Below are 24,779 nucleotides of genomic sequence, written 5' to 3'. Positions count from 1 at the left end.
CTTCACACAGGCAGTTAAAGAAGACTTTACAACGATGACGCTTTGCGACTAGCTCAGTTAATTTACCCAACGATCAAGTCAATCTCTCCCGAAGCATTTCTGAGCAATCGCCTTCAAAGAAGCACCTGGACCTATAACTCTTTGCGTCAATCCCAAAAAGAAGGAGAATCACAACACCATCCATGTTAAAACAGTCCAGCCGGCACTCTGGAACTCTGGCTGTTTAATCTCGCACAGTCCCCAGGGTTGCTTCAGAGACATCCCTCCCCCCACTCCATCAGACTGGCTTCCATCAACCAACGTTTTCCAGGAAGCAGGGAGATGGGAGTGACACCGAGGTGGAGAGGGTCCCCGGTGTCCAGGCCTGCTCCTGCAGACTGAGTGCTTCCATCTGGCTGTGGACTACAACTCCCAGCAGTCTGTCCTGCGTTTGCCTGCGGCCGTGTCCTGACTGGCCATGTCAATACCCGAGAAAATGAGTTTTTATCACGTCCTGTGAATACACAAGGAATCCCATCCCCTGAATGTTCAAACACATGCATGGCCTAAAAGTAGGAGCTCTTGTCATCACCCAGTGATGTAATCCAACCATCCATAAGCGATCCACAGGGCCATGTGGTTCTGACCTTCGCTGTGCACATTCGCACTCTCCAGACTCCAAATTTAGCTTGTGATCATTAGTCTGCTGCATTAATTTCCTGGCCAAGCACCACAGTTTTGCCCCATTTTTCCTACCATGGAGAACTGGCCAGCCATGAAGCAGCCCATCATGTGAAACTGTCAGTATCTACAGAGACTGGCCTGTTGTTGAAACAGCTGTGTTGGGTTTGTGAGTTCCCTGTGTGGGTGGCCAGTGTGGTGCGACTCGGCCACTTACAACCATGTCAGGAGCAGTGCGTTGTGTAGCGTGACCGTGCTGGTCTGCCCCTAGTGGCTCTCTGTTGCGCTTGCGAGGGGGGAAGCTGTTTAGTTCCTTCTTTTGACTCAGTATGTCTTTGCTGGTGTCAAGATTGGCCTTGACCGATCAACCAGCTTTACTTTCTTTTAGAGAGTAATTTAAGAATACGGAGCCCTCACCCATTCATTTGATTACCGTGGTAACGCGAACGTTCTAGAACCATCCGTGTGAGCCGATTCAAAAGGTGATATATCAAGTTCCGTTGACATGCTGTATGTTCCATCCTCATAGCACCTCTGATGTGATTAACCACTGAGTTGTAAACACAATGATACCTCCTATATTGAGCCTACACATCAGCATTTTGAGGGATATGATCCAGTTTGCGATGTTCCAAAAATGTGATACTGTCAATGCTTTCCCAATAAATATTTATGTACTGAGTTGGTTGTGTGTGTGGAGGAAAGACATACTTTCCTTGCAAAACAAGAAGGCTCACAATTCCACAAACCATTCCAGAGAGACAGACAGAGAGAGAGAGAGAAAGAGAGAGAGAGAGAGAGACAGAGACAGAGACAGAGACAGAGACAGAGACAGAGAGACAGAGACAGACATACAGACAGAGAGAGACAGAGAGAGAGAGAGAGAGAGAGAGAGAGAGAGAGAGAGAGAGAGAGAGAGAGAGAGAGAGAGAGGGGGGGGGAGAGAGAGAGAGAGAGACACACAGACAGACAGACAGAAAGACAGAGAGACAGAGAGGGAGAGTGGTGGCAGGCCCCTAAGTTATTCGTCTATCAGAGACTAAGTTCCACCTTGAAGTGACATTTGTTTTCACCCCCAGACCATTACCTTCTTTAGCAAAACGTATGAAGACATCCAGAGGCAGTTATAGAAGTCCTCCCCTCCCTTCCTCCCAGTCTCAACACCACCACCTCGATGGATTCGAAGAATATCTGTGTTGAGTTTGGCTTTTGGATCACTGTCGTTTTCCCGCTCTCTCTCTCTCCTTCACTTTCTGTCTGTCTGACTCACTCACTCTCTCACTCACTCTCTCTTTCTCTGCCTGGAAAAGTGTGGTAATCCATGGATCACTGTTGATGTTCCTAATTGGACCTGCGGCCAGGTCTGACATTGAGGGAAAGTCCAGCCGGCTGTGTGTGTTGGGAGTGATGGTGGCGAAGCTTTCATAACGCCTCTCTCAAAACCCACTGAGAAACAATAGTATTTTATATTTTGATATTGTCTAACCCTATCTCATTGTACATTGTATCTAATTCTAATTCCACTTAGTACTGCTAGTTTATGTACCCTTAGTATACATAGTACACATATTTACATTTTAGGTTCTTATATGTTCATTGTACGCACCTTCCTGCCAAAGCAAATTCCTTGTCTATGCAAGCTTTCATGATGAATAAATCCCATTCTGATTCTGAAGTGAGGAATTCCATAAGTTCCCCGAAACCCAATAAGAACAATAATGTACAAAATGTTTGTTTTATTGAAAATAGATACAAGAATGGACGTACATATCAAAAACAACAATCCATTTTCATGTAAAAGATTTGCTTAAGACACTTATCTGCAAGCATTTATGAGACAGAAGAGTATTTCTGTACAAAACGGTGTCACTTTTCAACAAACCCTTCCCCTTCTGATTCTCATGAATCATCACAGATTCACAACAATGTACAACCAAATATTTGGATGGACTAACACACGCATGTAACTTTCCATCCATGCGACTGGTGTGGATGCATCTACGTTTACAGTTTGCCCACATATCTGAAAGGCTACTAAAGGGTACTAAATGCCACAAATGACCATTTTAAGGAAATGTTTAGCAAAAGTAGTTGAAAAAATACTTTTTCTCCATATACATATAAATACATTTATATTGTGCAAATCGCAAGTGTTACGACCTCCAGCCTCTACCCACCCCATATATCAAGGCCAATGAAGGAGGCGTATTTAATTGGTACATGACGTTCTGTGTTTATGCATGACATTGAGTGAGTCTGTCACTGAATGTTCTTGCTGCCACTGTATGTGAATGTTGATGAGTTTGATGATGAAATGTAAACTGAAGTTATGTAAACATTATTGATCATTATTGATTATTGAAACATATTTTCTCTGTCCTGCGTTTAAGAGTCATGGAGGTATGTCAGAGCTAAAACCTTGTGTTAAAAAGTTTGACTCTTTCCCTGTTTTCTGTACCGTTATTTCTTAAACAGTCACTGTTGATGGAAGTGTGTAAGCTGGTACACTTTACAGCAGAAGCATTGCATTATATACCAATCCCTGTCACACTGGTGGGCTATACAAGGAATATATGGCATCAGAAACTTTGATAAATAATATCATACAAGTTATCAAAATAATTTTAGGGAGCCAGCTTCCCATTATCTAAAAAATATATCTAGTGTATGTTTGTTGCCACACACTGCGGACAGTAACAACGATCTCTGTAATTCTTCCGTTTGTCGTTATCGGTTTTGTCTCATTTGCCATGATTGATAAATAGTGAAAGGAGCCACATTTGCAGTTAAATGTTACAAAGGCACTCAATCGAACTCCCTGACATGTAGATTCTGTACAATTCTCTTGACAAGTCTGGGTTCCGTGTGGCACAGAGGGATACACGTCATCCAGAGACTGGAGACAACAGCACCACCCTGTCACCAGTCCAGCCTGTGGGATATACATCTTCTCCCAGGGTGCAGAGGGTCCTACCACTTGCCAGGGATGGGCGTTCCACACTCATACCATGAGACGTAGTTGATGTGAGACCTGCCTCCTATCTGACCAAAGTTAACAGGTTCTTGTCTCATGGCTCTGTAGTACCCTGAAACACAAAACACCCAAACCATCTGTTTTTGAATAACCTACTTCGTCTGGGGGGGGGGGGGGGGGGGGGGGGGGGGGGGGGGGGGGGATTTGCTGTTTGCTGCAGAACCCTCACCCCTGTCTTAAAAATATATATATTTCTGAGAAGAAAAATGCCAAAGACATACCTTCTCTGGCTGGTAACTGGTCAGCCCTCACTTGTGTTCCTGTTCTCCCATCCAGGAAAGAGTCCACAAACTGACAGTGGTCCTCCCCATGACCTGTCTGGTCTCCGATGTTGTAAAACTTACCTACAAGATACCAGGGTATGGGTACTCAAGTGGTACAGTAGCATGGTTTGAACAACTTTAATTGAGGCTGATTTCTTGGAATGTTCCAGGGTTTTTTCACAGTGAACTCACCGTTGAGGGAATCGCTCAGGTATATCTTGTATCTCAGAGAGTTGCAAATCTGAACACCGACAAACTTCCGGTACCAGGTTCTCTTCACGTACTGCTTCCCGTTGCAGTCAGAGTAAGAATCCGTCTTGAAGGGGAACTGGGTCCATATTGCGTCTTTTCCTATAGTGAAAGAAAGTATGTAAACCATCGCAAAAAGGATAATGGTTAGAACTTTAAAAAAAAAGTTAATTGTGTGCAGAAAAGCTTGATGTGCACAATCCCAACTCATCCATTTTACAGATTCTAACAAATAAAGCAAAAAACAGCACCTTCTTTTTTTGGTTAATTATTAACTCATCTCCTCCACAAAGAACATCCTTTACCCACAGTTTTTCAATGCATCCAGGTCTCTTAAAGTGTCCTTATTCCTTTTTTTTAAGCCGGGTTAAATGAAAATAAAAGAGTCTGCCCTCATTTGCTGTGTAAATGTTTGGTCTGGCTGGGGATTGGGTGAGGAGGAAGTGAGCTGGACTGGACAGCCACGAGGCGTGAGCCTCCGCTAGACTGTGAGTGTGCCAGTAGCCCTCATTAAGCTGGCCGTGTTTGGTGGATATGGTGGAACCTGTCATCTGTGTGAAAGGATTGAGAGCAGGCTCACCTGACACATTCTCGCTCACCCGAGGGTCCGCTATTGGATGGAGAGAGAGAGGGAGACAGAGAGATAGAGAGAGAGAGAGGGAGTGAGAGAGAGAGAAGGGAAGACAGATTTAGAGAGGGTTGGAGTTATGGTTCAGTTTCCAGTCAGTGTTCATTTGACAGAACAGAGAAAGTTAAAACAGACAGACAGTAAGTGACACAGAGAGAGAGAAAACAAAGGTATACTGAAATAAATCCAAAGCTACAGTGTATGCCAGTCCAAACAATTCTACCTGGATATTTAAAAAAAATCTAAACAATCAGCAAATTCTTCCCCGCTTGGAAACACACATGCCTGAAGACACAGGCACAAGTCTTTTCAGTCTTGCCAAAAGAAAACTCATGATTCACGTATTGTCATTGATATCATGTTCTGAGACCAAGAGGTCTCTGTCTGCTGGGCCAAACAAGCCTCAAACTCCCCACAGAGCCACAAAGCCTCCAGGAACCGCAAGACAATTCATCTGCTGACAAACTCCTCGTCCTTCACGTGTGGCAGCTTCCACAGGCCAGTACGGGCCCTGCAGAGGAGTCCTCCCAGGAACATAAAAACGACCAAACTCCCGACTCTGCATTAATTTATGATATGTTGTTTAGGGAATATGGGCTGTTACCCTCAAGGGCAGAGGGTTGCTGGCACATCATCAGTCCCCCCCGCCCTCCTCAGGTCTTAGTAGGTTTACATGGAACTGGGAGCCAAGGTTAGGAAAATGAAGGGACATGCTGAAATCATTACCTTAATAAGAGGCCATTTGTTGCAGAGTCCTCAAAGGTAAGTGGGGGATCGTAGACATGACTACGGCTGACTGTGTGTGTGTGTGTGCGTGTGTGTGTGTGTGTGTGTGTGTAGCATGAGTGAACAAGAATGCGCTCCATGTTTGCTTTCCATTACAGTTCATCCTACAAAACTGCATATGGATGCAGTAGGGCTTTTTCAACACAAGTCTCAGTGGTGTGGGCAGCATGGGGTAGCTCTGATCCTTACTGTACCTGATTCTGTGCTGAAGGACACTGGTTCACTTGGGGGTCCTGTGCCAAGCTCATTCTTAGGCTTCACCTTGAATTCATAGCTGTAAGATGAGAGCAGGAAGGGTATCATGCGTCAGTTGACCTCACAGAGGTTCCAGAACCACAACCTTCTCCAGCTTGCTCCAAAACACAGACTTTCTCTCCCTTCCATTTGAAAGTTATTATTTTTAGTGAATTATAATTTTTCCTTTAATATCGCAGTATTAAACTGGACACAGGTATCTGATGGAAATCTGGGAAATTATTTTTCAGGCTTGTTCCATCTCTGAGGAAAGAATATAGGCTCATATTCCAAATGCTTCGTCATAACACCGATCTTTTTTCTCCAGATGTAGCAGGCAAAGAACTTAAGCACCTAATGGTCCTACTAATGGTTCCTCCATATGAAAAATGCAGCTTCCAGTTCTCCACTTTATGCAGGAAGACCTGGTTTATATAGTCTATCACTTTCTTTAGTGTCATATACTCCCTTGTTCAGGCTCATGAAAAACCTAGCTAGCGTGGTGGCTGCCTGCTATGGACATCCTTCTCTCCACAAGACCACGGCTAAAACAGTACTTACTTTCTAGCAACTATTTGAGGTGTGCTGGAATTGGTCTGCCTGTCAGTATAATGGGTTTCCTTCCATATCATTGGTTTCAGTGTACCCGAAAAGCTACGGTACATCAAATATAGCAAAAGAAAACAAACAAGGCTTTGACTAACGTTCATTGTCATTTCCCACCTCGACTCCCAGAGAGGTGAGCCGTATGTGCATAGCTGAACTAATGTCACTAATAAATTGTAGGGATATCAGATCCCAGGGGTCCTGACCTCTTCTGGGTTGGGGTGAGAAGATGTTAAATCAGGAAGAACACACTGGTTTACTGTTCGTATCCATCTCTCTCAAACACTGGTTGGTGTGTATTTTTTTTTTCTACACACCTGCTCTCTGGTTTGAGGTTTTCCACCGCCGTGTGAGTCTGGTTGGTGGTCAGGATGGACACCTGCTCACCGTCTGGGCCCTTAGTCGTGGAGATGACTTCGTACTCTGCAGGTCAAACAACAAGTCAACAAGAGTTCAGGGAAGACTTTCGACTTCAGAGTAGCAGTCTATCCCTGAGCATACACTTCAACCACATCAGGACTTAAGACTGACTCAGGTGAAGTGTTTTAGTTCAATCCTGCGCCAACTAATCTGTAGAAATCTCAGCCCAGGTTGTTCGCAAAGACCGAAACACCAAACATCAAATCTTTTCTTGGAGAATGTCTCAGACATGCAGGGCACCAAGAGGTGCACAAGACAGCATCGTTCCAGACATTTGCATTTAGACATTTATTCTAAATGCTCTTATCCAGAGCGACTTACAGTAAGTACAGGGACATTCCCCCGAGGAAGGTAGGGTGAAGTGCCTTGCCCAAGGACACAACGTCATTTTGCACGGTAAGAAATCGGACCGACAACCTTCTGATTAATAGCCCGATTACCTAACCGCTCAGCCATCTGACCCCCACAGACATCATGTTTTCATTTCACCTGTGGTGTCGTTGTCCGTCTTTTCCCAGTCCAGGATGATGAAGGACGGGCAGCCCTCCACCGTCACCACCGTGAGGTTGGACGGAGGAGACCTGGGAGGAGCCGTCACATTCTGCTCCCCACCCTCCTCCTCTGGGAAGTAGTTGAGGGAGGTAGTGATGGAGCAGGGCTCCTCCGGCTTCTTGTCTGTTTTGTAGACAACGTGAGGGGCTTGAAGAGGAGAGAGAGAGGAAATGTTACTCCTACACCTAAAAAGATTCCGCCAGAGGAAAGACCATGTGATCTGTGATCACCAGTTCAGGCTCTTACCCACAAAGCGTTTTTTGCCCATGGCGTCGACATCAGAAGCCGGCAAAGCACTGAACAATGAAGAGTTCTCCCAGCTTTCGAACCGACTGACTGTGAGAGGAACCAAAGAGTAAATTGGTATGCGTTGCGTTTTGACCAGCCTGTCTTAGTTCTGTAAAACTGATGTTTTTGTCTTCTCAGGCCAAAGCTTTTGATCTTGTGTAGGACAAAACTACTCTGGGAACATTCCTACCATTAACAGCTGGTGCTATTGTTGTTGTGAGTTTGCGTTCTTGCTTGGCAGGCTTGGCCGTCACCGATGGAAAGTTGGGTTTGAGGACAGAGGCCATGTCGGTTTGTTTAAGGCCGTTCAATTTGTCTGCAGTCAATGGAGGTTGGCAAGAACAATTGGTTACACTCTTAAACTTGATTTTCCTCAGTTTAAAACGTTTGCCTTTTGCATTGCCATCCTTCATACGGATTCAGAACAATACGAAAGCTGTGTTTGTTTATCACAATCAGCTAACTTCCTGATCAAACACGTGAAAGGAGAACAGACATCTTGGTGGTTATTATAGACATTGTGGGTACAGTAAAAATGAGGTGAACAACAAACATAAGCCTTGTTTATCCTGTTCTTACCGATGTCACCTGGTTTGCCAACCAGATTGGTCTTCTTGTTGACAGGTATAGAAGGGCGAGCAGGGGACCCTGAAACACAGTGATAAAAACAGAACTTAGCGGCAGAATAGCCTGATAATGAAGCTGCATATGTCCTCCTCTATTTTAAACCTTCATAACGTGTTGACCCCAGACCTGACAGGCAAGGCCAGCTGTCTGATAGGTTGTTTGAGATGAATCGGTCTACAGTATGTCTGAGGAGAGTGTTTTTGCCTTGATGAGGTCATTCGGAATGAAAAACAGCGGAATACTCTTTTACTGCCTGCTCTAGAATGTCACATGGTATTGGGTTTAGACCAACAACAAAAAAATAATTGCCCTGAGTGTATTTTTATGAAAAAAACATGAAAACAAACGTATTATACCCAACAGTGAAAATCTACAGTGCATCAGTTCCCCTAGGCTCAATGAACCTTTAGACATGGACAATTGCATGTAATTCCATGAGGTTACACGCATTTTCTGAATTTGACGAAGAAAAGAAGTGAAAAACCTGGTGCTAATTATCTCCCTGGTTCAGAGAGGTCCCCTGCTTTTTAATCAAGAGGTTGTTTCAGCTCCAACAGAACATGTAATAAATGCCGACCCGAAACATGAAAGCAACTGGAGGGCTGAAAAACATTTGAGGTAACGTGAAACAATATGGGGGCATTGCTTTAAAAAATGTGGGTAGACATCCATGTTTGAATCGATTCCAGTTTGCACTCAGTACTGTTTTGTTGGAATTCTCTGTTTCCAGAAAAAAATTAAATAAAGAAATAACGATGTATCTTCTCTCATTCAAGACAGCAACATTCTATTAACTGGGATTGTGTTTCAAGACATTGTCGAACCCAAATCCTTTTTGTACACACAATACATTGTGCACAATGTGCACTCCTGCAAAATGAAAGTATACATTGCACACACAATGCCCTAAAGCACCATGTGATGACAACAAATAATTGTAACCAATTCAATGTGTAAGCCCAATACATACAAACACAATTTTGTAACCATAAGCAAACATAAGATTCCATAGCTGATGAACATGCTAATGGGAGCCATGCTCTCCTGATTGCATGAGGGTTCTGTAAACATTGGCACCTATGCAGCAATGCACAACCCTCTAAAGCTTATTGTTCTTTCAAAGCCAATACTTGCAATCAGGCAAGAAGCAAAAAGCCTTAAGCATGTGGACTGTACCCAGGAAAATAGACTAAAATAACATTTGAGACTCCAATAGAGTTTTCAAGTTCATTACAGGGGTGGTGCTATTAAAAAAGTCTGTTTCTTTACGTCTTTGTGGCGAGAAAAAGTGCAAAGCTTGGTGAGGAACACGTTAAAGTATTTAAATAAAAAATATTTTATAATAAGCTTCAGACTAGGAAACTGCATACTTTCCAAGTGGAAAGTATTTTCCAAAGGCTCGTTTTCAAAATATATTTTGGTCAAAAAGAGATTTGACTTTAAACATCCAACAGGAGCCAATCATGCAAAGTGGGCGGTATACAACTGCAGTGCCAATCAGTGCATGGAGTGAGAATAGTTTTTAGTGCAAACAGACTGGATTCATGCTTTTACCAAACAACTGGTCCTCAATTGAAGGCCTTGATTGGCCCACTTGATGTTTACTGTCTTCCAATAGTGAGTTGTTTGCTGCAGAGAAAGCACTGCCATTAAGATCTAGTCCCGTTTCATCTTATGGAAAAAGAACAACCTAAACACAGCAGTTATATCTGATCTAATCAAGCACATCTCTGAGTTTATCCTCCCTGGGTTTTCCACTGTTTTTGCATAATTACAAGGGGATAAGAACTCAATTCAAGAAACGTTCTTAAAAAATAAATAAATAGTTTCATAACTCATTAAAAAAAATCATTTTACATTCCGTAAAAGAGCACAAATTATCTTAAATACCATCATATGTACATCACGTAACACTTGCATATAGTACTTTTTGCACACATATCATCACAACATGAAACCAACAGGTTATGAGTACAAAATGGATGAAGCGCGATGGCACCCGACACAGACATCGGCCCATGCTAACAGCACATAAACAGTGCAGACATGCACAGTCATGCAAACACTCCTAGCTGTGGGAAAACACTGAAACGTCTACTGTCCCACTAAATCAAGCAAACTGGACCTGGCTTTAGCCACCAATATTCAACAAGTTCGACAGAGAATATTTATTTCACTGTCAGTTAAAACTAGTACCAACATAGTATTTACGGTAAATTATATTAAACTAACACTTATGTTTTCAGGGTTTATGTACTGGAATGTGTCAGGTACAGCAAATCAGAGACTAAAGAATAGTTTTAAGAGTCACCTAACCATAAGAAAGTGTAAGAGGAAGGTCTGCTGATTGGTTGTGAAGCAGTTTAACAGCTGCTGATTGGTTGTGAAGCAGTTTAACAGCTGCTGATTGGTTGTGAAGCAGTTTCACAGCTGGATGTCGTGTGGTGCAGCATCCAGACAGCCCCCTAGGGCTTCTGAAGGCCTCTGAAACTCCCTCAGTTTCGTAACAAAATGAAACCAATTGTTAAATAACGCAAACTTTCCCAACATCACAAGTGATCAAATGTGTTGCTGATTCTCACCCCTCCAGTAAGACAACAGACATCTGACAACCCTTGCATGTTTTGAAGCCTGCAACAGCACCAAAGCGGTTTGAGTGAAGAAACAAGTTATAAGGAACGAGGCAACGAAACAGATGGATGGACAGACTTACAGTTTGACGAATGGACAAACAGATATTAATGAACAAACACAATGGCGGAAGTGAAGGACACCGGCATGGGGCAGCGGTGAAGATGGTGCTGCCACGGCAACGGCTGCATGTTAATGATGGATGAGAGACACAAATGAAAAATCAACTCTTTTTTTACCCATTCGCAGTCTGGACCACATGACTGGTTTGGGAAGGGAGAGTCCCTTGTGATGTTCTCCGTTTGCTGTTGGGAAAAGAGGGAACGTTATGAAGGAAGAACTTGGTCACCATGTTGATAAGATAAGACATCTGTCTCCTGGACGGAAAAATCCAGCAAAAATACTTTGTGAGCATGAAAGGAGGGTCAAAAGATTGTGTTTGTGTGATGACAAGCCACCATAGAATCCTGTTCTCCTCTGAATCTTGTGTGGGGATCAATCTTACAATGTGAATATAAATGCAGTCTATCAACGTGGCAGGAAATGTCAGTCCCTCCTATGAAGCCTGTTTTAAATCTCTTGTCAGTTTTTTTGAACATATGGTTCACCCGTGACCAATCGCTACCTCAAATTCTGTCAAGCGATGTCAAAGCATGACCGATGGTCGCTTTACATGTCTTGAGTTGCAACCAGACCTCTCAAAACTACCGTTGCAAATTCAATCTGTGCCTATTTCTTACAACATTTGGGGTTGGTTTGACATAAATACAACACGATGGGTAAACACAAAGGTTTGGAAGCGTTCCAGTCAACCCACACGTTGGTTACGGGAGATATTTTGAGGAAAAGGAAGAGGAAGGAGCAGAGCTAGAGAAGGGGGGGAGAAGGAATCCGTTACCCCCTGGTGTGCCCATAGTCTGGGATGAGTTACTGGCCCTAGGAAGAGAGGAGGGTAGTCTGAAGCCGTTATTAAAGGGAAAGAGGCGATCTCTGCCTGGAGGCTTCATGGTTCTGGCAACCACGGTAACGGCTGGGCCGCGAGGCCGCAGGGGGGTCGAGGGGGGATTTCCCTGGCTGCCTGGACCTACGGGATCAAAAACAACGGCAGGATGTCTGTTACAATCCATCTTTTTTTGGTGGCATCTTGGTTAAAAACCGTCCACGGTGCCATTGCAGTGTGCTTAAAGCCACGGCCGCAGCATTCAGCGATGACATGATGTTGTTAGTGATGGAGACGGCATCACTTCAGGGATGGTGTGACTGTCAAGTTTAAGTGGGAACTTTAATGAACGACTGACTCATTGATTCACGGTGAGTCGATCATTTGTTACACTTGATATGCTGTACGTACGTATCGTGTTTAAATATGTTACCACTCCATGATATGTCATGATTTCAAAGCACTTTAAGCTCTCACAATCTTTAGAATTCACAGTCATAAGCTGATGGACCCTAGCGGCAGAATGAAACCATGACTGGAAGATTGTGTAGACATGCAGACACATGGGGGTTATGCTGGATGACGTGTGTGTACAGGTGCAATTAAGGTGCCTTGCTCTCCACAACCATTCCTGTGAACAAAATGATCTGCTTCAGGTCAGACAGACAGCAACAGAAAGCTGTGGATCAAGATGGTGATGGTGCAGAGAGTAGCAGGCACAGACAACGTAGCCACGCCAGGAAGACATGGAGGATGTGAGAGCATTCATATGATATGACATCACGGTTACCCCAGTTATTATTACTGGCTCGCTCTCTGCCCGGGGAAAGTCTCAGAACTGATGTTTCTTTCCAGGAATCGCTGCGAGCTGTATGGGTAAAAGAAAGCTTTAATCTATAGCTTGGGTTACACACCACGAGAAGTCAGGGAAGACAGTCCAGCGCCAGTCTTAACGGCACTCAATATTCTTTTGTTGACTATGTACTTTCATCTTTGACAGAACAAGAAATTGGACTCGCAGTTGCAGAACATCTGCTCTTTACGTCTGATACCCATGAAAACACTGCAGGTGGGGAGGAAAAGTTGAAGTTGAAAAGATAGGAATTACCAGAGGGGCTACGTGGCTTGTCTGTGTCACTAGAGGGTGCCCTGGGCTGAAGGTATCCCTGAAGCATCTTGTCATTCAGAGGGGACTTAGGGGCGACGGTACTGGGGGCTGTGGTAGGCTGATGGTGGGGGTAGACTGGAGGAAGGTGTCCGGGTTGGAAGGAAGCATTTCTAATAGTGTTTCCTTTGTCTGGAGTGAGAGAGAAGAGAGAGGTACACCCATTATGGGAACCAGATTTGCTTTTGAACATGAGAGGATTTTAGGAGGATTTGGTTGCATCCATGTGAACCGTCTATGTACAGCTGTTGGACAGGCATCAAAACCCCCTCATCAGCTCTTAAAGTTAAGGAGAGGTTATTTGAATGCCGATCTCTGACAAAATTGTCTTTTTTATTGTTGTAAAAATGCCAAAATATATGCCAAAACATTAAGATTTTTCAAATTGATTTGTTTTAGTCCCATAATCATGTTGTATCTCATAGGAAACCCTCAAGAGAGACTTGAAGACATTATCACGGACAGAAAAGGGACAGTGGAAGGGTGTGGAGACTGCAGAGCGACTTTGTGCTGCTTTTCCAGAGAGGGAAAATCCAACACGTCTGCATCTTTGGCATGCGTTGGTGACATGCAGACTGAAGTCACACTGGACACGGTCACTTAATTGAAAGTGCAAAAATAGAAATCTTTAAAAGACCAAAATACAGATACAGAAAATGTAAACAGATGGAGACTCGCTGATGGGATGAAGAGGTATGGAACTGAATGATGGTTGACAGTGTGTATACAGACACACACACACACACACAGGAGAAAACATGAGGAGAAAGTAAGAAGGCAGTGGATGTTCATGGTGGTCAGGTCATATTGACGATGAAGATGGAGTAAAAGAAATGTGAATCGGGGGGAGGGGGGGGGGGGGGAACAATGAAGCACGATGGACGACGTGATGAACTTTGTACTAGCCAGCGAGCACAGAACAAGCAGTCACAGTCCTGAACGCTGCCTTTTGAGCCCCAACAGGGGGACTGTGAAGGCTGGCAGAACGAGAACTTACACACGTTTCCACCTGGGGCACTCCTGTGCCATCCTCTCCAAGGCTTTCTGGACTTAACCACTTTCTCAGCGGGCTCAAGGCATGCCAGCATGCAGCCAAGCAGCCGGTCTCAACCCCCCCCCCCCCCCCCCCCCCCCCCCCCCCATCCCAGCAGCAGCGTAATGACCAGAGCCAAGCGATGGTGACTGACTGATTAAAGCCGTGAGATTTGAAATGAGAATCTCGTGGTTACCCCATTGTGGCTCACTGGAGCTGGGAACAGGTCTAGTATCCTGCTGGCTCTCTGGTGGCGCTGTTGAAAGTAAGGTTTTATAAGTGTCTGGTTAGGAAAACAATACTAAGCTAGTTGTGGACACAGCAGAGTTGTATCAGTAGAGAATGAGAGGATGGGTTCGAGGCCACAGTCCCTGAACAACCCTGAATTAGAGAAAAGACTGTTGGGTTGAGACTGTAGGAGTGTGAGAGAGAAAGTAATCACCAAAAGAAGTCCTGGGTGCTCCTGGGAAACCTGGGGTTTTGAGCATAGGATGAACTCTAGGCTGCGTCCTGTTGTGCAATGCTAGGGAGATTACAGAGATAGAAATATGACGGTTAGACACTGCAAGAGCATGGAGTATGGCCACTCTATATTTGCTGTGAAAACCTGAAACAGGTTACAGAGAACATTCTTTTCTGGAGCAAGGCTTATGAAATTGAAATCTCCTCGAATATTCCCTTTTAAACTTTAGTTTCCAGAGATAAAATCAACACTTACCAAGACGAGGGGGGAACAGGGAACGTGGAGTTTCTTTCTGAAAAGCAGAATACATATATTTAGTTGTCTGTGGTATTTATACGTAGGACCAGTGTAAAAGTTTGAGTAGCATAACAAATGGATAGTTTTTCTTTTATTTTTTATTAATGTGGTCATCGAATGCTTTGGCTCTCCTGACAACCTCTATGAGAGTTTCTTCAGAGCTTACAAGTTCTGAAGTGAGCACACATAATTTGGTGGTGGAGATATTTCATCAACACAACGTTTGCTAGTCTCCCCAGTCTCTTAAGGTCTGGCATTCAAAGCATCCTATTAAACACAAAGCTAAGACAAAACATCCAAAGCATACACACACTCCGAGGGGAGGACGCGATCCATGTAATGACTTCAAAGCAAGTCAGGCCTTGTGACCTAAAAGGCGAGACAGCCTCGTGAAAGCGATGTAGAGCAGCGGTTGGAAAAGACACCGTCCAAAGGGTGTTGATTTAAGATGCCCCTGTTGCCAGACCTGGGGAGTGAGAGTGACACTCCTTGACCCAGGTTCAAGTATCTGTCAGGCTGCTCGTGGTCTGGGACTGGGAGGGGTGTCAGTGAGGGAAAAGCAGATGTTTGTCGACTTGGGGGGGAGGGGGGGGGGGTCATGCATCTGTGCTGCGACATGTATTCAACATGTGGTGGTGTCCTCTCTTTATTGGGAACAACCATAAAGACAGGGCACTCGCCTACCTGTCCAGAGCTCTGATGCCTTGTAAAAGTGACTAAACACAGACAATCTTTATGTTTCAAGTTTACGAGCGACAAAGCGAGGCGGCACATACCATCGGCTTCGCAATAGGAGTCCGGAGCTTGTAAGGTTTCTGGATTCTTTTGTCTGAAAACAAGAAGAAACAGATGAAGAAAAGAGGTGTGATTCAGGGAAGACAGGGTCATAATGTGGACATGACCTCTGTTCTCGTGTCTCTTTTTAGCTTGGAGCATGACAACTGCTTCAAAACACACTTTGCATACAGTACTGCGTTCACCCAGTTTGCTGTTAGAAAAACTCTTGTTGCTGCATGTGTTTTGTAAGCAGACCATTGATTCAATGAAAGCTACAATCACCACACCCAGTAAGTCTTAGTCCTAACGAGACAGAGTTGGATCATCCACCGGTTTGGCCATGAAGAGACGTGAATGTGACACACCTCCCATGTTGGTGTTGTGGATGACCGGTTTGCTCCACATCCCGCTGCGGTCCTCCTTGTTGGGCCGAACGCCGAACTCGTAGGGTGTGTTAGGCTTAAGGTTGTCAATCACTGTGTCACTGGTGGGACATGTCTGGTAGATCCACTTCCTGTTCCTCTCCCTGTATCGGATGGTGTAGTGTCTGTAGGCGGAAGTGGTCACATTTGACATTTAGTCATTTTGTTGTAGGGGAGCATGCACAGTCTTAGTAGAGATCACTCCAATCCACAGACACCAGAGAAACAAACCTAAACCTTTACAACTATTTCTGGCAACTTGAACACTTTGCACTCTGCCACACATACTAGTCACACACCAATAAAAGTTTAATCATTTCAGATGGGTATCTTTTACCTTTACTTTTTAAACTGCCAGTCATTATATTCTGTTAATCCTGGCTTGAATATCCCAAATCCACATTTTCTTTGTCTGTCAATCCCATTACAATTCCCTCACATGTTTTCTGTCTGCTGTGACTTGACCGTAACAGCCAAACCGTTAACAAGAGGAACTGACATTAGGTTTTATTAACACAAAAACACATTTAGCTGTAGCTTAGGTCAAGATTTCCAATATCTTTTCCAACTTTCTCCCTGTTCAACTGGGGAAAAAACCCTCAACGTAGGCAGAGAATGTCCTAAGAAGTGGAAAAGTGTTTCAGTGTGTCCCATGAATCCTTACTCAACTCACAAACACACCTGCAGTGGTCAATAAATTAATCTCACCACACCCTACCTCCTCAGAGAAAGTAATTACTTCTGTACATTGTGTAGAACTGTTATTTATAACATCACAAAACCAGGAAGTTTGCACTGGCCACGCCTGTTTGCAGTATGTGTTAAAATATCTATCTGAGAGATGGAGCCGGATTGAGATGATTGTTGCAACCCCTGAACAGACTTTTCATGAACTATCCTTCCTGTGATCGATTGGATGTGGACGCTTCCACGGAAAGCTTTGGCTTACGAAGGCTACGTCTAACTGAAACCAGACCGGCCACTGGCTGTTCACCATCACTCACCCATCCTCCAGGCAATCGTTCATGATGTTGCCCTCAAAGGGCGTCTTCAGGAAGTTTCCCCACGAGAGGAGTACAGAGGTAGGGGTGATGGAGCCGATTACCAGGTGAAGGGGTTTCTCCAGGTTCACCTTTCCTAGGAGGACATAAGAGGTCAAAGGTCATACACTGAACAAGCCTCTGGTCCACGTGCTAAACATTTTACATCTGAATGTTTCCATGATACCTGTGCAATGTTTTTTCACATCGTTGGTGGGAATAGGCTGGACAGCAACCAGATACTTGGGCTCTGCATCTATAAGGGTTTAGCAACAGACACTCAGTTAAATTAAATTAGCATCAGAACCGATCAAAAACCAACAGAATAATTGTTCTTTGAGAAGTGTCTATCTAACTAATACTGCTCCATTTAAGAGGAGTCTCCATCAGCAGTTCTATACTGAGAAACTGATACCAGTGTTTTGAGTTTGCAAAGTCACAAATCATCTCTATAGTGATGATGTGTGCTTCGTTCGTGCACTTTGCCGGCACAACTGAAAGGCTTTAGTAGAAAGCAGGGAAACAAAAAGCTGGTTTTCCTTGAACAAACAGTGTTGCTTCGCTCATAGAGTCGGGTGCTAAACTCTATCCATGTCCTAGCTCCTTACTGGTCTACTTCAAAGCTCATGGATGCGGCATGTTTGTTATGGAGTTCCTTTATCCATGGCAAGAGAAAACACGTTCCTGCATTGACCTAAAGGCCCCTCATAAATCATGTTGTAGTTTAACGTTAAGTTAACGTTAATTATTATCTTTAACTGTAACTGTCCACACAGTTTCAGAGTACAGAAAAGTACTGAATGGACAAAGATGCCAAGGCAAACTTGGGAGGATTTGAAGTTTGTTCTACAGCTTGAAAGACTTTTAAAGAATTGTATGAATGAATAATTCATACTTCATACTTATCAGTTTTCCAAGAGCTTTCTTTCATGTGGTAAATACCAAAGCATGAAAGTAATTCTAGTGTTCTAAGTAACAACAGTAAGGTAGTTCTTAAAAGCCTCAAACTATGAGTTACTTCTGACAGGATGGTGATGGAAAGGGTCTAAAGGCCGTGTGTGACTCATTGTGATGGATGGATGCATGCATGGATGGAATACAACCAATATCTCTAAAAAGGGTTTAGTACATATCCTTTTAACCTATCAATAAAGGAATCTATCTTTATAAAATAAAAATGGGGTGGGTAGCACAGTCATCGACTGACAATGTGTAGAAAATCCTGCATTGGTCCTTTACCAAAGTACGTGACAGAGGTTTAACGTGGATATTTCTCCTATTAGTCTCACCTATTTCAGTCTCGTAGGGTTCTCCGTTCTCTGGCAGCTGGATGAACTGTTTGGAGAACATGCTGCTGCCGTAGCCCAGGATGTAGCCTTCCAGCTTGACGTCAGGGTTGGGGCGGACAAACTTCAGGATGATGGTGTCGCCGGTGGCGTTGATCCGAACCTTCATGTTCTGTCTTCTTACTATGGAGAGAAGGTTGATAGTGTTAAATGAAATACATTGTCTCAAAATCATTTTTATTTATTTTCTTCTTTTTTACCCAAGATACAACAATGCATTCTGGAACATTTTTGACTTTGGACAAAATAAATACTGTAGACACTGTATATGTTATTGTTAGTTCACATTGCAACGAATGTTGTTAGGATGGATGGGGGTTCTAGGTTTGGGGATCTTCCAGATCTTGGTTTCTCTAGGTTTCGGAGGCTAAATAGCTGTCAGTGGAAATCTCTTAAACGTCCCGTCCTGGAATCATTCAGTCCCAGAAATACATTCTTCAGCAGGGAGAAGCTCTCCTTTTCCGCTCATATCCACACTTCTTAGGAACTTGACTGATTACACTGAGTTAAAGAGCCCCTTAAAAGCTCATGAAAACCAGGCTTGAAAAGCCACATAAAGAAGCTTGGGTCGGCTTTAAGAAACATTATTCTGTTGTGGATGTGTCACCACACACATCAATCAGCTGCCTGCTTGAATACTGTAGAAAAACACCCTAAGGTGCCAAACCATTTGTGTTAATTAAGCTTTGACGATAACTTAATTACTGTAATTCAAAGGGGAAACTTGTGATGAACCCATGGAATATGACCTCTTTCATTACAAGTGTTTGCTCCTAAACTCTTTAACAATGGCAAAGTATCAAGCAAACAAAATAGCTGGTAGGACGACTGGAAAGTTGCCAGGAACTGTTGGTTTGGATGAGTTTAAAAGGCTGCTTGTTTAGTTTGTTTGGAAAAACAGCACTACCGTTTTCTGCAGTCCAGGGTAAACAAAGTACCCCTTGAATACCACCTTATCCATCCCAAACAAAACTGTTGCCTCAGACTGACTTTGTTGACAAGGGATTCAGCGATTGTCAAGGGTTTTTTCCTCATTTTAATCAACTGAATCTTTCAACTTTTTCAATTTGGCATTTTTTGTCTCATTATGCTATGGGTTGTGACTTAACGTAAAGTTTCACAAGCCACTGATGCTTTCCATCAAGGAGAGTTTGATTTTAAATCCACCAACATCTATAAAAGATTCACGTGGAGTTTTACCTTCAGCTGAGGTCAGCCATATGAGCCCTTTGCGTTGCATGGGGATCATGAAAAGCAAGAAGGTAGAATGTTTGGGAGTAGGCCAACCCTAATTTCCCAGCCGGATCGTGTCCGATAATAAGTAGGTCCTTCTTCTGTCTCTTCGGTTTTCTTTAGGATGTTTGTTCTGCAGATTATGTTGGCATCCTGTGGCCTACTCAAATTATGGGAAAGCCTACACGGTCTCTTGGCGGGTTTGACACTCAAGACGTGTGTAATCATGCAAGCTCATTCTTGGCACAGACGTTGTGTTTCACAGTTGAAATGTTTCCAACTGCAGCTGATTGACCCGTGAGTAAAACTAGCATGAAGCTGATCACGAGTGAAAACAGAACCGTTGGTTTGGTTCCAAATGCCATGAAATGAACAATAACCGGCCTTGGAGGGTTGGGGTTTAGTGAAAACTCTCCTGTGTGCACAAGATCCTCTGGCAAACATTGTTTTAGCTGTCCACAAAATCTTTCCAATACAACGATGTGTCTTCATCGTGAGTTGAGTACTAATGTATTAAAATAAGCACAACTTAAAGGAGTTATTAACCATTTAAACTTGTTCAGTGCCTTTTATGGTCCTTGAATATCTCCCAAAAGGTATTTTCTGTAAGTGATACACACACACGCTCGACCAAAAGCCCCTCACAGTACATACACAGACAACGGTTGTTTAAACGAATTCTCATGTAGCCTCATGCCTCGTCAGGGACATAAATCCACACCCGCTCAGGTACTCCAGGCTTGCAGTATATCTTCCAGTCACATTTAGTATGCCAGTGATGTCACAGTTCTACAGCTGCTTTCTTTCCCTCTGGGATGAATGTTTTTTGAGTACATTTTGGCTACGGTGACTGTCATGGGCAGCAACGCACGCACAGACAAAAGCACATTCCTTGCACATGCACGCACATTTATGCTACACACACACTGGGACCCCTAGACTACAACCCCCACCCCCACCCCACCACCCCCCAGAAGAACCCCACTCATCCACCTCCCTGGACTGATAAGAACAAGTAGTAAAAACAACACGTGTGTGTGTCATCCAGGCGCCAGTCTTTGAACTGTCCCAGTTAAGTTTTACAATGCATGAAAAGCCCAGGGCTAACTACGCTCCCAGCTGCAGACCGAGTTATACTGTTTAGCGGACAGCGGCACATTTGACTAAACAGTTCTTTATCAGTTCTGCTTAGTGACTCCTGGTGCCCCGTGCTGAGTACTCGTGCCCTGTTATCTGAGGAAACACACAATCTGATCACAGATTTCCGTTTGAACACTGTGCAGTCCCTGAGATTATCTTGAGATGACACCAAGGTCCTTGAAAATAGTCACGGTTCCATGGCGACGCTCCATTTAAATGTGCATGCTGTGCATTCTTTATGCTCAGAAAGTAATAAGACTGCAAGCCATCTGTCGTTTGAAGCCGCTGTAATCACCAATAAAACATTAATCTGAGGGAAGAATCTTCTTTTCACAAACTTTTTAGAACTTTTCCGGTTATCAAAAAAAAAAAAAAAATGTTATCCCTTTTTACAAGCCATGTCACAGAGGGCTTCACGCACGCCCATAGAACTGTACCTAATCCAACAGAAACCCTCAAGGGCATCAATGGAAACATCCGGAGACAACAAGGAGCAGATCAAACTCCAGTAAAACGATAACCTCTGTACTCGTCCTGTCTTGCACAAACGTTCCTTGTGAATGAAATGATGTACAGACATACTGTACGGTCAAAACTGCACATATGCACCAGTGCACATCACCTCAGACACACTACACCTTAAAGGCAATGTTGATCTTGGCTACAGTAGCTGCTGCATGTGAGGTAACGTTCATGTGAATTGATGTTATTTAAAATATAACATGACTCACTGAGAGAGAACTGAGATCGTACAAAGTGGATTCCTTGTGACTTTCATCCAAATGGTCATTCCTTAACAAAAGATAAACATTTTCTGGACTTCTGCAGCATCAAGGATGAATTAGAGATCATTTTGTCCTGGTAACACATCCTTATTAACTTCTTTGATCTGATTTTTCATTTATCTGCTGCCACCAAAACAGGTTCTCTGTATTTTTCAATATATTTGCATTTTCACAAACAATAATGCTGTCAATACTTCAGATAAAGTTTTACTTTAAGATCATGATTCACATGGTAACCAACATTTTAAGAATTTTTTAAAGTTTCTTAAAACAAAATGTGATTAGGATTCTATCTGCATGTAATTCACATTCATTTCACAGGAGCATCAAGCCCCCAGTTTGTGACCAGCAACACACCACGGTGACCATATCTCAAAAAGACAGAGGAGATGCAAAGTCAGCAAAACGTTGCAGCGGTACAGAACCCCTTGCAGAGGAAAACACATTCACAAAAACAAAACACAAACGTCCCAGCTCAACCCACAACGGTCCAACAGACCGCAGCAGGACGTTGCGCAACATTGGACATGTTCGGTTTGTCGGTGCACTTGCCTCGGATTCTCTGAGCAGGGATGCAGGTGAGTAGAATCCCTGTGAGGAACAGAAGGCAGAGCCGCAGGAGAATGCTGGAGGCTGCCATGGAGACGAGAAGAGTCTTTCTGGACGAGGAGGACGAGGAGCTCTCTTAGGACTTGTAGCAGCACCGTCCGAGGAAACAAGGGTGTGGAGAGGAGATGGCCGGACCTGCAGCATCTATAGCAGACCCAGATGGGAGGGGACTTTGTGACATCACAACCCCCCACGTCCTGTTCTTGGTGGGGTGAACGTTGCATGCTCTCCCTCTCCCTCTCTCTCTCTCTCTCTCTCTCTCTCTCTCTCTCTCTCTCTCTCTCTCTCTCTCTCTCTCTCTCACTTTGTCCACCAGTCTCTTCCTGTCTCTCTCCTCCTGTCTCTCTCTTTCTCTCTTTCTCTCCACCACTCTCTCCTCCTGTCTCTATCTTTCTCTCTCTCTCTCTCCACCACTTTCATCTCCTGTCTCTCTTTCTCTCTCTCTCCACCACTCTCTCCTCCTATCTCTATCTTTCTCTCTCTCTACCACTCTCTCCTCTTGTCTCTATCTTTCTCTCTCTCTCCACCACTCTCTCCTCCTGTCTCTATCTTTCTCTCTCTCTCTCTCCACCACTCTCTCCTCTTGTCTCTATCTTTCTCTGTCTCTCCCCACCACTCTCTCCTCCAGTCTCTATCTTTCTCTCTCTCTCTCTCTCTCTCTCTCTCTCTCTCTCTCTCTCTCTCTCTCTCTCTCTCTCTCTCTCTCTCTCTCTCTCTCTCTCTCTCTCTCTCTCTCTCTCTCTCTCTCTCCCTCCCCTCTCTCTCTCTCTCTCTCTCTCTCTCTCTCTCTCTCTCTCTCTCTCTCTCCCCTCTCTCTCTCTCTCTCTCTCTCTCTCTCTTTCTCTGCAGTGTTTACTCCCACCCCCTCTGTGTAATCGTGTTGTTTCTCCCAAACGCTGAACAGTTCAGGAACAAATGCAGTGCAGATGCAGAGAGATTCAGAGAAACAGCAGAGCGCCGATCCTGTCTGTGGTGGTAGAGACCACAAGAGCAGACTTAGGGTCTCCCGGGTTTGTTCACTGGAGCTGGGGTCCTGCAGAGGAGATCTTGACCCACCACCACCTTCACCTGACTCACAATTGCCCGTTGGGACATGCCAAACCACTGGCGTGTTTTCAGTTGCGCACACACAGAGCAGCATATTCTGGTGGAGTAGAAGTGACAGAAGTGGAGTGCCAGGAGAGTTTCAATGTTAGGGAGGCAGCGACTGTGCAGTCTTGCCAAGAAGCAGAACCCCGGACTGTTGTGGTGTGTGTGTCTGTGTGTATATCTGTGTGTGTGTGTGTGTCTGTGTGTGTGTGTGATCCAAGCTTGAGTGCGTTTGTATTTGTGGTGTGTGTGATGGATTGGGGGAGGCTGAGAGAGAGAGAGAGAGACAGAGAGAGAGAGAGAGAGAGAGAGAGAGAGAGAGAGAGAGAGAGAGAGAGAGAGAGAGAGAGAGAGAGAGAGAGAGAGAGAGAGAGAGAGAGCGGGTGAGAGGAGGAGGTGAAAGAGGAGGGGGGGTCTGTGCTCCACACGTGCCTTGGCATGAGACAGGATACCGTGGAGACAGACTCACCAGACTGACAAGCATTCTGTTCCAACACACAGGAAGTGCAGGTGGGGATATTAATGATTCATGACAATAATGTAATTATGAATTTAATTATGCATTGGGACATATTCACTGGAGAAAAAAAAACTTACTGACAACTGACTGCCAGCCAGGGGTGTGAATGGTAGAACCAATGAAAGCTAAGGCAAATCCTGCCCTTGAGAGAAAAACACTGAGAGAAAAACGAAGACAAAAAAACGGAAACTGTTGCAAGTGGAAAAATAAGGGGGATTTTTTGGACTCATTTTGCTCTGGCAGAAAATAAAAGTTAACCCCTTACAACATGTTACAACGTGACACAGCCCTAGTGGCCAACCCCTGGTGTCGAGTTGTCCCGGGGACAATCAAGGATTGACACACAGGTAGCCAACACTAACTCTGTACAGGTTCAGTTCTTTTTTATCTGTGGACCGCATGCATAAACGCAGTTATAGCGTAAAAAATTGGGCCAAAGTGGCTCTGAGCCTAATCTTGTAAAAAGTTAAACGACACCACATCAAAAGGGAACGAGAGAGAGAGTTTGCCGGGATAAGGGCTTGGACTAATTAGTGGAGGTTTTGACACAGCAATTACAACTCTGGACCCTCTGTAAAACAGAGGATTTCACCTCAGCCAAGCTTGGTAGGACACAGGAATCTTACATTGTTGTTCCAACTGGGATGAAGAAGCCTGGTGATTAACAGAGGTTTGGTTTAGACAGAACAACAGATCTTTCCCAATGTTTTGGAATTGTTGATCAGGATAAAAGTGGATGCTAATTTGAGGGCTTTCTGCCTGTTTAAAGTCACATTAAAAACAGACAATAGTTAAACTATTGTTTTATAATGTATTTTGTTGTTGTTGGTAATTATACTTTTTTTTCAGTACGGAAAATACAATAATACGCTGCACACCTTTTAATAATAAGCAATTTATTTTAACAAAAATCACAGTACTTGATTTGATCTAATACAACTC

At 44.0% G+C, this 24,779-nt stretch overlaps 1 protein-coding gene across 16 annotated transcripts; it reads right to left on the bottom strand.

Annotated features, from left to right (window-relative positions):
- Positions 1-2,381: 2,381 nt before the first annotated feature.
- On the bottom strand, positions 2,382-22,378 carry LOC124474561 (target of Nesh-SH3-like). Of its 16 annotated transcripts, XM_047030826.1 has the most exons (24): positions 22,172-22,378; positions 18,405-18,584; positions 17,303-17,371; positions 17,080-17,212; positions 16,019-16,200; positions 15,653-15,705; positions 14,835-14,871; positions 14,559-14,639; positions 14,313-14,372; positions 13,027-13,215; positions 12,709-12,786; positions 11,877-12,062; positions 11,218-11,283; positions 9,902-9,976; positions 8,300-8,368; positions 7,911-8,036; positions 7,679-7,768; positions 7,370-7,579; positions 6,778-6,883; positions 5,815-5,894; positions 4,787-4,816; positions 4,150-4,308; positions 3,916-4,038; positions 2,382-3,746 (listed from the first exon to the last, which is right to left on the bottom strand). In XM_047030826.1, the coding sequence occupies exons 1-24, from the start codon at positions 22,257-22,259 to the stop codon at positions 3,631-3,633; spliced, it is 2,586 nt and encodes an 861-aa protein (XP_046886782.1). In that variant the 5' UTR covers positions 22,260-22,378; the 3' UTR covers positions 2,382-3,630. The 16 variants fall into 16 exon arrangements, with proteins under 16 accessions (XP_046886782.1, XP_046886784.1, XP_046886786.1 ...); XM_047030828.1 differs by lacking the exon at positions 9,902-9,976; XM_047030830.1 differs by lacking the exon at positions 13,027-13,215.
- Between the last annotated feature and the right edge of the window lie 2,401 nt (positions 22,379-24,779).

Source organism: Hypomesus transpacificus, chromosome 12 (assembly GCF_021917145.1).
Source record: "Hypomesus transpacificus isolate Combined female chromosome 12, fHypTra1, whole genome shotgun sequence".
Lineage (NCBI taxonomy): Eukaryota > Metazoa > Chordata > Actinopteri > Osmeriformes > Osmeridae > Hypomesus > Hypomesus transpacificus.
The sequence above is the reverse complement of the archived record's forward strand: the minus strand, read 5'-3'. Positions and strand labels throughout refer to the sequence as shown.